The sequence below is a fragment of the Lagenorhynchus albirostris genome, chromosome 1 (genome assembly GCF_949774975.1).
Source record: "Lagenorhynchus albirostris chromosome 1, mLagAlb1.1, whole genome shotgun sequence".
In the NCBI taxonomy this organism is placed as follows: Eukaryota; Metazoa; Chordata; class Mammalia; order Artiodactyla; family Delphinidae; genus Lagenorhynchus; species Lagenorhynchus albirostris.
The window spans coordinates 64,988,811-65,004,473 of NC_083095.1; the positions used below are offsets into that span (position 1 = coordinate 64,988,811).

The 15,663-nt window shown below is 39.0% G+C and overlaps 1 protein-coding gene across 2 annotated transcripts in view; it reads right to left on the reverse strand.

Annotated features, from left to right (window-relative positions):
* The window catches only part of NPAS3 (neuronal PAS domain protein 3), an 836,449-nt gene that overhangs the window by 236,354 nt on the left and 584,432 nt on the right, over positions 1 to 15,663 (reverse strand). For both annotated transcript variants that reach the window (XM_060143810.1, XM_060143799.1), the window contains one exon: positions 4,582 to 4,671. In XM_060143810.1, coding sequence (XP_059999793.1) covers positions 4,582 to 4,671 — 90 coding nt within the window. The remainder of the gene's footprint in view (positions 1 to 4,581; positions 4,672 to 15,663) is intronic.

A 15,663-nucleotide genomic window follows, 5' to 3' on the forward strand; every position in this document is an offset into this window, starting at 1 on the left:
AGCCTTGTTCTGAATGTGGACTCCGATGGAAGCAAATCGATATGTCATAATCCATATATTAGCCTCCACAGAAATTGTATTTGAGATTTATTTTAATATTTCAGTCCCAGAAGAACTTTCCTTTCCTTATGAAGTGATACTTCCTTATTTTTATTTTTTTAGTTTTTTCAATGCACCCTCTAGCTGGGCTCAAGCCCTGAATCACATGAGCATGTTGGGACAATGGCTGCCCTTTGAAGCACTGGGCTTGGCGGTGTACCAAGAACAAGTGTATTTACTGTTTCCTCATACCATTGAGTAACCCGCTGTCCAGAACATTCTGTGTTGAACATTAAAAATGCTCAGCATCAGCTGGATAAAGTATTGGATTTAGACAATGTCTACTGTAAGAAACTGGGTGTCAGGTGATATAAAAACTACAACTACCATGCTGGGTATCTAGTTGTTAAAAACAGGGTATACGCTGTTAGAACATAATTGACTGTTACTGGAATACTGGGAAGTTGGTTGTTAAAACACTGGCCATCACTGAGAGAAGCCCAGGCATTCTGAACATTGTGCAACTGTTATTTTTTTTTTTAACTTTTTATTTTATATTGGAGTATAGCTGATTAACAATGTTGTGATAGTTTCAGGTACACAGCAAAGCGATTCAGCCATACATTCCTTATTTTTGATGGTTGGCTATGTTTCTCTTTTTGCTTTGGTTGCCAGGAAGCTCATAGGGAATTTTGACACTTTATCAGACCATTTATATCCCTTCTTATAAGCCTTTATTGTGTTCTCCTACTACGAGGTAACAGATTACCTACTTTTATCTTTTTTTCCCTTAGACCCTAGTTCTATTTTGCCATTACTTTTTATTGTATATGTTTATGTAAGCTATTTCCTTTTTGGAAAGAGGAGGCTATAAACCAACAAATAAATATTTCTGTAAGCTTTAAATCCTCTATGGAAGTAGAAATGCTTTTTATTTACCATATAAAGTATCTTTTGGATTCTTTGGCGATTGAGCCGCTTAACACATTGGAAGAGGTTTCATAAAAGCTGGCTACCATCATGCCGCATTTTCAGTATTAGGGAAACCACTCTGTTTTCTTTGTTCATTTTTACTTTTGCCTATTCCATTTTAAGTAAAGAGCAGAGTTGTCTTTAGCAGCTCTGGACACCATCACCAGATATAAAAAGTCATTTAATCTCCATGCAAAGCAAACTCAGCAATGATATTTGGGTTTCTTCCTTTAAGATAAGGTCTCATAATGAGTACCTAGGAGTCATTTGCACCCAGGGATGCAAGTCAACAGTGCATTTTTCTACAACCTGAAACCATATCTTGGGTGTTAAATGATTATGCCTGGCAAAGTCAAAGGGCTGCTGAAGATGTATCATCATAGAACGCTTCATTCCTATCATCATGACAATACGAAAATATCTTAGAGAAAATAAGTGGCAAGCACGCATCCTAGACACCCGGAGTTCCACCCAGTAAAAACCTGCTCTGGTTGTCTCTGTATTCATGCTACACAACTGAGCTGGGTAGAAGCTTCTCTACTGAGGTTTCTCATGAGCCAAAAAAGACTCCTAATTCTTTGAGAACATAAGCCGTTTCAAAGCCACCATATTTATTTACATGTTGAAAGGAAATAAAACTGAGAAAGATACATCTTGAGAGTTACAAATGCAGACGCGGCTATGCTCTAACAAAATGACACGTTCGCAGTATTCTTCAACAATTTCACTGGATACGATGATACAATTACACGTTTTCTTGATTTAATGGCACTGTTTAAAAAGGTAAGAAGGGACAATAACTATATAGATTGCTTATCACTGTCTAGAATTTGATGGAAGAACCACTGAGTCAAAGTTGTAGGACAAAAGCAGAGTGTTTGGTTTGCACTTAATTAAGGATGTGTGTGTGTGTGTAAAAGATTAAGGAGGTACTTAATTGAATAACTTTGAGTACATTTACACTGTATGTCACCAGTGAGCAGCCCATACCCCATAATTGAAAGAGGGCACTGAAGAAACTTGGGAAGAGTTATGTCTCAGGACCCCCAACTACCTTTTTAGAACTTAGAACATTAATTGGGTTGGAAAACCTTTCCCAAAGTTTTAGCATAGATTTTCCCCCTCATTCTTTAGGCATTTCAAAACACACCATGCCCTATCAAATTATTTCCATGTTAACCCAGAACTATTTCTAAATTTGTTTAGAACTCCAAATACACTCATTGGTGTATGCAAAAATCACTTTGTAGTGATTTACCCTTCATCATTTCAGTTGCATAACGCCTTCAGATGAAGACTTCTGTCCCGTACCACGCGGCCTCTACCTGCGCATTGGACCCTTTGGGCGACACTGGACACAACCTCCACAGAGGGCAACAGCCCATTGTGGCCAGCGTCTACCCCTGGGCGAGTCAAGACGCTGACTATTGATATGCACTTTACAACCCATCCCATGCAAAGGTGGGGAAGGACTGCACGGAAGTTGCCAGCTACTCTACCATGTCTGCACAGCTGCTTTATTCTATGGAAACCTCAATGATTTGCCTCAGATTTTAGGAAAAGACTGACTTGACGCCACAGTAGAGAAGCAGTGGAATCTATTGCTTTTTAAGGAGAAACCAGCACAGGGTTAAAGCCAAATTTTTCTTGAACAGATGATATTTCAGATGGCCACACTATTCCAGATGCATCAATTTCCTTGAAAATCCAATCCATATATGTGCATATGCTGTGCTGGCAGGAGGACTGACTGAAATGGCCAAGACCCAAGAGCTAATATTCTTTTGGCCAGAATAATGCAATTATTATTTTCCTAGCTATCACTCTAAGCATACAGAGCCATCTGTTATGCAAAGCAAACGTACACATCTCAATTACAGAAAATGCAGTTGCCTTGACAGAATTTGCATTACAGCACTAACCAGGGCTGTAAAATGTGTTTTGAGCGAGTATATAATGGATGCTTTTCGGGAGTTCCCTAATTAGCATTTACCTGCTTAAACTAATTATTCATCCTTCTTCTTCACTGGCTTATTAAACTTTGTTGGATAGTCTGCACAAAACAGATGAATACGGGCATTGCGGAACAACAAACAGTGGGGTTTCCAGTTCTGTACAGTATTAATATGGTGGCGCACCAATTTCAACACTGGAGATTCTCAATTCTAGGTCCCAAACAGATTAAGACAAGGCTTACAGTCTATTAAAAGCCATTAGAAAACCAGAGATTTCAACAAGACGCAAGAATACTAATATCGAGTTGACGGTAGCCCAGCTTCTATCATTTGGTTTGCTCAAGTTTACATAAAATAAAATTGCTAGATACACTACAGCCAATAGCTTGCATGTCCTTAAAGGAAGAGTTAATGGCCCCCTGCTTGGATTCTCAAAAGCAAATAATTAAATTTGGCAGTGTTTCTCCTCCTCCCCCAACCCTCCTCAAATGCCAGATATGTCTCTCTATTATTTCCCAATGTCTTTCTTGATTTAGCTATTACCCAGCAAACTCACTAACGGCCAAAACGTTCCAACCATGCTGGCTGCCTCCTTAGAGCAGTGCCAACTCTCAGAAGCCGTGAGTTTAGGGTGCGTCCCGCCTAAGAGGAGAGAGACAAATCTTATCTCCATCTTTAGCTCAAAGGGGAAACTGAATGAGAAGTAGATTATCCAGCTTGGCAGATCATCACATACATACAAAATCCCTCCCACTGAGGCTGTGTTTTTCTCGTGCCAAACCACCAGATGAAAAGGGTCGAGCTCAGCCAATCACCTGTGTGGGCACAGATACCCAGATGTTTAGCCTTTTTATGGAGAAAACATCTGGATAATTAGTGGAACTGCGAACTTTTCTTCAGGGTATTTCGGCATTCTGTAGCTGCAGCCTGTGTCTGGGAATCCAACGAAAGTCAAATTTCTGTGTTCCAGGGGAATCTCAAGAACTGACATCTAGGATTTTTTCCCTTGCCCCATCTGCCTCCATCTTCCTTTCTTTTCACCTCTGACAGACACATGTGGGTAATTAAACAGCAAATAATGAAAGATTATCCCATTTTATGAAATTGTCTTTCCGCATTAGGAAATATTTGCAAAGGCAGCAAAATACGTCCTTGCAGGAACCCTCCCTGCAACACATTTTAATGGTCTCTTTCAGCATTTCTTGACTCCAAATGACTCCCTGTCATTGTGTCAGCTCCCAGGACAATGCAGGGTCCTCCATAAACATCCAGTAATAGGACACAAGGGAAGCACTATTAGTGTGTCCCTCTCCTACCGGGCACAGAGGTTTCAAAGTTCAAAACAACCAAGGGAAGAAACTTCATTTGTTCTCAATAAATTAATAATGATACTTGGGGGGTGGGGAGGGGGACTAAAGTTTTGAGCACAGGTTGATTCTGAACGTTCCGAACTGACATACAATTTTCTCATTGACTTCGTGATCAGAGTCAGGTAGAGCCATTTGAAGAATAAATTGGGTAATTCACGCTAAAGAGAGTATCTGCTGAAGAAGGAAAGACATGAGGCTGAAGGAGCCTTCACAGCTGCTGTCAAGAATCAAATTGTCTTACTTACTTGCGAGAGGCCTAGGTAGATGGAGACTGTTTCAGAAATGTACAAAAATTTTCCTTCTTGATTTAGTGCAAATACAAAGCCATCCAGGGACTGCAGAAAAAAACAGATATATAAATAGGTTAATAAGTATATATCGTGGGGATTTAGTTAATAAGGCATCTATGCAAAGCAACACATAACCAAGTTTAAGACCACTTTTTCCTTCATGTTTAACACAATCCTAAGATCTTTACTGCATTATACATGAACAAATGAAAGGTCTGAATTAAGACCACAAGCTCTCCCTTATTCCAGGAACTTCCTTATGTCTCTGTCATTTTGATCAAGATGCATTACATTTATACATAAAATCAAGTCATGTTGATTTTATGAGATGTTGACTTCATTTTTTTGGATTCAGTAGTGACTGAGATTAAATCAGCATGATTATTAAATAGCTGAGCAGGAATGAAAATTGTCATGGAATAAGAGAAAAAAAAGAGTTCTTATATGAAGAGTAAGTAAAATCACCACTTGAGCTCCTATGGACATGAGTAATTTGCTAATTAATAGAGGATTATTCTCTCCTCACTCCCAGTGCCTATTGTGTTAGAACAAATAGGGCAAGTCAATATATCATGGGTGAATGTTTACAGGCTGAAGCCTTACAAACTGTAATCCTTGTTTTGCAAAACTCTGTATTAAAGTTTTATTTGATAGATCTAGTTTCTACTACAACTCCTGAAGTGGAAAGAAAAGAAGAAGAGGGGGTGGGGGAGGAGGACGAAGGATGCTGCACATCATCTGTAACTCCTGAAACCTAAGTCCACTTTTCAAAGGGAGGGCTTCATTTTCAGTTTGATGAATGGTGTAAATCATCATGGACTCCAGCTGCAAGATACCACTTAAATTGAGAAGAGATTTGTTTTCAAATTCTTGCAATCCAAGTGCATTTTATATGTTCCATCATCCTCCCGTCTTGTGTTTTGCTTTATTTATTTATTTTTAACCAGGTAGGTTGCCCAAGTATTGCTTGCCCCAAAAAAGAAGTTTTAAAGATTAGTGGTATTTACAAAGGAATTTGGAAATACAGGGAATCCTCACTGGGAACAAGGTATGGGGCAACATTAAACTAATGTCATAATTTTTAAATATAGAAAGGTGGAAGAAGCATGTAAAATTCAGGTAGAAAAATACACTGCCTCAAATCTCAGGAATAATTTCAGCCTCTTAAAATACTGAACTTTTTCAGAGTTATATATGCATAACATACATATATATGTATTTAATATATATGTATATATTAAATACATGTATTTACATATATGTATGTATCGCTATGGGAATATGTGTTTGTGTGCATGTGCATGAAATTTGGATTCCATGCTTCCTGATCTATTTTCACAGCCCCACTGGTCAGAAACTATGGGTAGCACCCAACCACCTCCTCTGATTTAGTGGCTTCTGAAAACAATTCAAAAGTCACATTGTATTCCTCCACATAAAAGCAAATTACACGATAGACAAGGTTTTGGTCAAGACAGTACAACAATAAGAGCTTACATTTATTAATTAGCTTACATTTATTATGTACTAAGCATTCTGCATGTATTGTCTCTTTTAATTTTCACAAGCACCATTTGAGGTAATTATATTATTATCCACATTTTACATACAAGGAAATTGAGGCTTAGCGAAGTTAGGCAATATGCCTGACCCTAGCAAGTGATGAAGTTACGATTCAAACTCATGAATGAGACAGTCAGACTCATTCACTATACTGCCTTGCCTTCCACTAAAAATAAAGAGCCTCTACTTGATACGAGTACATTAATGAAAAGATAAATCGGATAGCATTTCTGAAGTTAAAATATTTGTATTAAGAGGCAGCCTATAACTTCTTAAAAACCATCCCTTGTTTTTGAATGATTTGTTCCAATGATAGAATCCTACCATCAGGAGACAAATGAGAAATGGGATGACAAGAGAGTTCATAAGTCACTTCCACAAGAGGTCACCTGGTTACCTTTGCTCTGTAATATCTCCCTGGAAGCATCTAGAGGACAGGGAACAAAACACTGTCTAAGAGAACTGCATTCCTTATCTTTGACAAAACTGTCAAACCCTCTGGAGCCTTGTGAGAGCCAAACTTTCAAGCTTCAGGTGTGGTGCAATGGAAGCTTACTTGGAACCAAAAGTGCAAAAGGATAGGAGTTTCCTTTGCAGAAGTTTGGGAAGCATCTCATTTCAACATGTCTTCACCTCAAGCAAGACATCTCCTAAGAATGACTCATGAGGATTAAGACTCCCTCTTTTGACCTTCCCCAGGGAGAGAAGGCCTTGGTTAGGTTTTCCATTCAACCTAAGAGTCATGGTCTGGTATATAATCACAGAGAGCTGTGTAAGCCATCTTCTCAAACCCTAAAATGCCACTATCAGATTAGAGGGACACACAGAGAGAGATCACAAGGGAACTTCTATGAGGACAAGTGACAATCAGAAAGCTAAATGAGAGCAGAAGAAAGGATTAATGGAGATGGCACAGAGATGACCCCCTGTAGTCTAAACTCTCATTTTTCAAGTGAGGAAATGTCAGCACAGAGAGGCTAAGTGGCTGGGTAAGACCATACAGCCAGCTAGTGGCAGAGCCAGGATTAAATATGCCGCCTCCCATAGGATTATTAAAGCACTGATGACATTGTGTCATCCTGGTCGGCTTATTCAACTCCCAAGGAGACTGAATTTCTCCACAGCGAGGCAATGTCTTATTTATCTCTAGCCAACACTTAACAATTGTTCAACTAAGACTTAGTAAATCCAATTCTACCTCCAAGCCCAAAGCTCCTTCCCTCACATCACACGTGCTAGAATTGAGTACGAGAAATGGTGATTATTTCCTCCAAGAGTTCTCTTTATGGGGCTATTAGATTAGTTGCAGATTCTGATGTCACAGATGTCTAACGTAGTCTGGGATAGCTCCTGACATTTGGAAGATCAGAGTTAGACTGGATCCTTTCATAGTCTTCCAAAATACCCAGTGCTATTCATTTGCCACTGAAACGCATCCTTTACTTTCTCACTGAAAGGGATTATGATTTTTTTTTGAAAGTAGGTTCATATCTCATGTATTTACTAAAATACTAGAGGAAGTTTGGGCACCATAGCAGGGAAAAGGAATATCTGGAGGCTAAACATCTGATACTATGAAGCAGTGGCAATCTAAGAACTGGCCAGTTTTGTTTGGCAAAAACAGAAGCTTCGACACATGCTCCAATTTCCTGGTGAGATTAAAATGAGGCTCTGTCTACATGACTCGAAACATCCAGTCAATTCAATTAAAAATAGCCAGTCTGGTGGGGGGAAGAAACAACTAGTCAGGTTAGGTGTTTGTCATTGCAAAGATAAACAAAACAAGTTAGTTAACCATACTGTTCACTTTTATGCTTATCATTTCAGTCAATTATATCTATAGTATGAGATGAAGATCAATAACTCGGTTATAATTACATTTCAAATAAAGAATGAATATGAAACCAGGTCTCCGGCAGGTTGGCAAGGTCGCTCTTCGCGTAGCCATTACCTTCTGATTCAGGGTCATCCCTGTCTATAGTTAGCTGTATTTTGCTGCTTAGAAAATTTTTAAGAGTAGCATCAATATTGGTTTAATGTGGGTGTCTTAATTTTAAAAGGTGGGAGGAGGAAGGAAACATTCAATTAGTTAGTCTTGGGAACCAAATACGATTAATCTTAAAGTTTGGTGGAAATTTAAAAAATTTTGGGTCAAGAAACTGCTATATACTGAGCTGTTTCAATCACTGCAGGCTACCTTTTAATTTTTTTTTTTTTTTTAAACTGCCCACTGTTTTCAACAGGCGCCAATTAAGATTCTGGGGTCAAAGGGTTAATTACATCTTCTTACTCAGTATGTAGAATTTTCTGATTATTAACTAAGGTTGGATTAAGATGAAAAAGAATCTACACAAATGTTAATGCTAGTCCCTCCTTGAGAAGATTTATTCTAAAGCCACGCTGAAATCTATCTGCTTTCCTCAAAGCAGATGGAGAAAAAAATCTTAGAAGAAACAGTAAAACAGACATTTTCAAGGCATGCGAGTGTCTGATTCATCAAGACAGCGTTCTTATTACTAAAACCAGTTCTTAGCCATCTCGACAGGGCTGTTGGGAGATTTTCTTTGTCACAACCCAGTAAGTCTACGAGGTATGTGTGCAGCAATAAGGCTTGGATACAGAAGTCAGGAGCTATAACATCTCTGCATAATAACGCCTGTAATTATAATTTATATCCCCTGACAGCAGTGTAACACATAAACTGTAAGGCACAGTTTCTTAACCCCAAAAGCTGAGTGCCTCTAACAGTATTTGTCAAATAATGAGGCTATTTCTTTCCAGGGTACGAAACTAACTATAGCTTCATGATTGAAGGTATACTAATGTTTAATGCATTGTGCTAAATGGATTTATAGCCGTCAAAGTTGTTTTATCTCTGCTTTCTTTTTTTTCCCTGCATATTTCACTGCAGCCAAATTTCAGAGTGAAATCTTACTATCGTGCCCTTATAGAGACAATTCTCACATGTAGGACTACTCTGAAATTTGTGGGTTTTTCCTACATTCCAATGTAGAAGAGGAAAAAAGAAATCACCCCAAACTCTTTTCCTATGACCTAACTCCAGTTAGAGTGAAGAATTACCAGTAGGCTAGGTTATTTTAATGACAGATTATTTTAAACTAAGCCTTCACCATCTGTTCCACCCCCTAATTATGAATGCAAAAAGAACATATTTCACAATTACATCAGTAAAAAAGTAAGATATACGTGATTTAAATGCAAGTGTGTGCTCCGTGTCCTATGCACTATGCATCTGCGATGTTCTTCTACTTCAGGCTTAGGTTGTGGAGAAAATACCCACCCGTGATAAAGTACAGAGTCTGACACACTCAACGTTCCCTCCAAACCCAGCGTTTTTCATTGTCATGACATAATTCTGTTAGGACAAGAGCAGAACGTGAATTTGAGCACAATGCTTGCCAGCCATTAGATACGGGCATTCTATAACTGCTACAGTGGCTTTGCTGTTAACAAGGAGAGGCTGTGTGAGGAAATCCTTTCTGCAACCTGAGCAATGGGTGAGCATCATGAATATGTGAGCCTGCCCTTGAACCACGTATCTCCACCGTCATGAAAGAGTGAAGAAGCCAAGCGCAAAAGAAGCACGGTCTGGAAAGTGAGGATGGGGCTCCGCTACTTATCTTTCCGCTCTGTTTTGGCAGCAGATAAAAGAGTTAGGAAAAAGCGTTTCTTACATTTTTTGGCCTTGCGATACAATAACACTTTGATCGAGCTCATTAAAATGCCACGTTGCCCTCTGATTGCACTCAGGAGGTGATGCTGTACTGCTCACGCACACACATGTGGACTCCCGGCAACCTCGAGGAGAGCCTGGGATGATGCCCAGAAGTGCCCACGTGTATCTGTTTATGGGGAAGAAAAAGTTTCCCAAATTTTGCCTTTGCAATCTGAGTTTTAACCATCAAGCACTGTGTAGAAACAAAAGCCTTATTCTTAGAAAGCATCTAAGTCAAGTATATTTTCTCAAAGTGGAGAAAAGCACACATCAATGGTTGGGCTTTTAGTTAACTCTCAGAAATCTCTCAGAGCTTTCTGGCTCCTGTGTCTTTTCTTTAGTCCCCTCACTGGCAATGAGTCAATAACATGAAGGATGATAGAACAGGTTCATATGATTATCACATACCCAAAGCTACATGTTCCCCAATCACAATGCTAAATTGGATTAATTCGGTCAAATCTGACTATTTTCCCTTTAAAAAAGAATTCCAGAACAACAAACCTTGACACTGCAAGACACCTGTCCTAAGAGTTTCCTCAAACACATAACTCCAAACATCTTAGGTGAGAAAACAGTGCAGAGACACACAGATGGCCTCTCTTCAGTTCTTAGAGGAGAGGTACCAGAATAAAAGGGGAGATGTTGAGCTAGTGAAATGTTAAACATGAAAAGAACAAAGGCATCTGCTTTCTGAGCAAGGAGATCAGGTTTTGCTTCTGCTCATTAAAATTCCATTTCGTGGAAGCTGTGTATCAAAGTGCTGACCTTTTCTCTCTGGGATGCTAGTTCAAGCCGTACATCCAGCCTTGAGGAAGGTGGATTTCTTGATTTGAACATCCATCCAAATGGACAACAGGCTCTGGTATAAAGACAGGGTGCGGCATTTGGTAGAACCACACGTGTCTGTGTCTCTGAGCCACAGGGGGCAACACGCAGACCCCACATTATCTGTGGCTTGTCCCAGGGGACTGGGACTCCACCTGAGGCAGAACCGACCATGTGCTCCTTCTGGCTCAAGAAGAGGATCCCCACTAGCTATCCTAAGGCACAAATATCCACTGCAACGTTAAAATGTCTCCTTTTTGTGTATGTGGTATATTAATTTATTGAAACATAGGCTTTTCCGAATGCAGGAGCGAATTCCTTATTGTGCATCCTTCTCTTTGAATTCAGAATTCTCTTTCAAGTTAAAGGCGGAATTCCCAGGTCGGCAGGAGTAATAGAAGCGCTATGTCGTATTGGTCCCGAAAGGCCTAAAAATGGTACTGCTTTGCTCTGGCTACACATGGAGCTTGGCTCCAGGTGTCTTTCAAATTGTCTGAGTTATACAAAACAACACACACAAAAGAACAGATACTAATAACTGTTGGCATCCTGTGGATAACAGATGACTGTAAAATAGGGAATGGTCATAATACATACACACATATATAGATACACATATAATATATATCAAATATACTATGATATATCATATATAATATACATGATCATAGCATATTATATTATATGATGTCTTAAACCATGCTCAGTTCACTCAAATATTCACCAAAGAGGAGAGGGAAGGGAAGGAAACTAATATTTGTTAGGGAAATTATTTAGCCCAAATGTGAGCTGGGTATTATTTAATCCTACGTTACAGATAAGGAAACTGAGGCTCAGAGAAATTAAATACATCGCCCAATGTCACACATCAATACGTGGTAGATGTAAGAAAGAAGGAACTTCCTTTTCCTCCTGCTACTGGGACTACCAGGTGGGGACTTCAGTTGTTTCACACCCCATCACAGCTGCTAGGAATCTATGCTTCCTCCGGCATTTCTTTCCACATAAGTGAGTCTCACACTCCTCTTTTTGCAGTGTGATGCATTCAGAAAACACCTGTTGCACCAGGCCTTCCTATGCACCAGGCCTGTACTAGCTGAACGAAGACCAACTCATGAGTTATGTTCTTAAAGAAAATTCATCTGTGGGATCCAAGACTAAGAAAACGAGTAAAGTTGGAAATTAACTTTATGAAACAAAAAGCAGCAAGGCAAAGGCAGCTTAGGACACCCACCCTCCATACCTGATGGGTACTCTTGTCTGATATTACCAAGCTCCATACCTCTAATATGCTGTCTTTGGGTTGGAAAAGGCATGGATTAATGGAATTTGTACTTTTTAAGCTTTATTGAGATATAATTGACACATGAAATTGTAAAATATTTAAAGTATATATTGCGATGATTGGATATACATATACATTCCTCCCATCTGGTTAATTAACACATCCATCACCTCACATATTTATCTTCCTGGAATTTGTAAATGTCCAGCCAAGAGACTACAGCCCTCAAGGAAATTCTCATGCCTTAGAGGAAGAGGCTAATGCCTAGAATAGAGAAGGGACCCCAGTTAATACATAACTGCTAGGAGAACCACACCTCCCAACGGGCGACTGCCAGGACAAGACTTGAGAACACACACCAGCAGGCCATGGAGCTGGCCAGCGCACTAACTCCATTTCCTGTCCCAAAGTTTTTCATTTAGACTCAGAGTTTTTTCCTTTCTACACTATTTTCTATAGAAGTTCATGTGAAAATAAGATTGATTTTGTAGAAATTTATTTTATAGTCATGTTTGCCTAAAAGTACATCCTCAATGATACAAGATAGACCCATATTGCTGTTTCTGTTACGGCTGACTATGACATGAACCGGACTGTTTACTGGGCAGTGGGTAACTTTAAAGAACAGGATATTTAAAAGAAAATGACAAAATCTTTGTACATGTAGTTCTTTAGGTAAGGAGTTTGTGTCAGAGGTAGTAACAATGATTAGAGAACGCTGTAATGAATTTAGCATATTAAAAGACCACTTAGAGACCTTAGATATTAAACTGGTGCATTCACATATGAGTTTCATTTCAGGAAACACTTACTGATATCTCTAGGGAAAGGGTATTAAAAACATTTGTACTGAAAAGAACTTAATTGTTACAAATATAGTTGCCATGGACTAACTGAATTATGATTCCCCCCCACCCCTGCAAATTTATATGTTGAAGCCCTAAACCCCAATGTGACTATATTTGGCGACCAGGTTTTTAAGAGGTAATTAAGGTTAAATGAGGTCATATGGGTCCTAATCTGATAGGACTGGTGGCCTTATAAGAAGAGAAAGAGAGAGCAATCTCTCCACAGGCAAGCACCCAGAAAAGGCCATGAGAGCACACAGCCAGAAGGCGGCCATCAGCAAGCCAGGAGTGGAGTCCTCACCAGAATCCAACTGTGCTGGCACCTTGATCTTGGACCTTTAGACTCCAGGCTATGAGAAAATAAATGTCTGTTGTTTAGGCCACCAAGTCTATGGTATTTTGTTATGGTAGCCTGGACTAAGACAGTAGTTTGGAAATTCTGGTGGGGATGAAAATGCTTGGGCCATGAAAACCTTCAGTGTTAATTTCAGGAAATCATTGTAACTAGATTCTCTGCTCTTTATTTTATGTATCATTCATGTAATTAATAATTAATTTTTACTAGACCCCCATTAAGCTATAAATATGATGGACTGCTAATAGCAGCATTCAGTCCCAGAAATCGACAATACTTATTAGGATTGTTTTTGAAATCGTTTTCAAGTAATTGCACCTATTCTGTACCTTATATTTACAATATTGATATCTTTATATTGGTTTTCTGTACATTTCAAATGCTTAAAGGCTACATTGCTTCATTGTCTTAGCTCCATACAAAGCAAAGATGCATATTTATGTGAAAATCAATTACTCTGAGGGAATTAGAAACCAGGTCCTGAACGATCTTGAGATAAACAGCTTGGTTTACCACCTGCTACGGCTCTCGATTGCTCTGCCAACCTTCTATTTTCATTTCACAGTTGGCCACTGAGTCTAGGTAAGAAAGAACGGCATACGTGCTTGTCCACAGAGGTCTCATCCTATTCAGGGGTCTAAAGAAATGCTTCTGCTTTTATCCCCACATGCCTATTGAACACAGGTGAAGCAAAAGGGATTGTGGATTTTTGTTGTTTTCTAACATATTTGCATATCTCCAAAGCATAACAACTAATGTCATAAGAAATCTTCTTCAGAGAATCTCTAGATGATACCCTTCAAAGTAGAGCAATTGAGTGTGAAATTTGCTAGCACCAAATTTGCTAGGTGTATATTAAATGACAGTCCAAATTTATACCATTAAAAGCAATGGTACTTGGCTATATATCTTGGCTTCTGCTGTGGTTCAATTCAGGAACAGAATGAAAGGACTGGGCTAGGCTATGAAGTTTCTAGTGTCTGTAATTTTGTGGGATAAAGACATTAGTAAAGAAGAAAATTAAATTCTGATATTTTCCACTGACTTTCTAAAGTGAAATTTTTTAATATGAAAAATGAGATTGGAGTTTTCTTCCTGCTCCTGATCTCCTTTGATGACTATCGTGACTGGAAGAGAATTCAGTGCCACCACTGAAGTGTTACTCGTTATTTTATTACTTGAATTTCCAGGATCAAAAGATGCTTTACCCAAAATCTAAGTGAGATTTAATAGGCATCATGGGACTGAAGTTGTCTATAGAGAAGTATAGCTAATGGAAATGCAAAGATAAAACCTAAAGTGCCTAGCTTGAATGTAAAATCAGACATGTTACAGTGATTTGAAGAAGGTGAAGGATGTATCTAAACCATGGAAATGACTGGGCTTACCATCTCACGCCTTTCTGACCCACCTATGAGGCAGCAAAAATGACAGACCTAACTATTTTCTGTTTTTGCTATTTGACTGAGTCAAATAATCACTGTGAGTTTTTTCCTTTAAAATATGTTCCCAAATTTGTTTAAAAAATACTCAAAAATTATAATTCTGTTTTGTCTTGAAGTTGAAGTTTTTACTAGAGTAACGCATCATGGGTGTCAAAGGGCAAATTAGATGCAATACATGAACTGTCACTAAATGGTCAACTTTTCAGGAACAGATCTATTCTATACATTTTGAGATGCCTGGATACTTGGTTATCCAGGTGTCTCCAAAGGTGCTCACATATGGTCTTATAATTCCCAAACACGGATGGATCATTTCATGGAGCTAAAAATGCCACCATATAAATTTCCCTGGGCAGAAGGAAATGTAAAAAGTTTTGGCCCGGATATAATCTTCCCTTTCCCCCTGTCCTGGAATGTTACCATCATCTAGGATCTTCCCCTTTCCTAGGTTCCTTAGTGAAGTTGGAGGCCGGTAACTGACATCCTAGACACCTGTCAAAGAGTGACAGACCTTGCTATTCTACTTTTTCCTAAGCAGCACATAGCACGTCAGTCTGCTAGGCAGGTCTAAGTGACTGTGCATTTTGTCTTGGGCTATTTGGCACGGATGGCTACAGAACACCACATATCTACTTTAGCTCTAGAGGCTGTATCAACTAACACACCTGAGGAATCACTGGATTAAAGTGTTTTCAGTGACTCGGGGCCATGTGCTTCACTGAAGTTATATAAGAGCCATAACATTACACATCCTGCAGGGATTCACCGTAATGATAACTGTAACATAACTACATCATGCATGATCTATTCAAAGGCACTGATGTGCCAATTTGCAGCAATTCTAAAAGAAATTTGTAGTTGGTCATATTGATAATTCATTCACTAGGAACCTTGAATCAATAGTCTCAGTCTAATTCTAATGTGCACAATGACCCATTTACCCACACTTTTGACTTAAATAGCTAAAGACAGGTTAG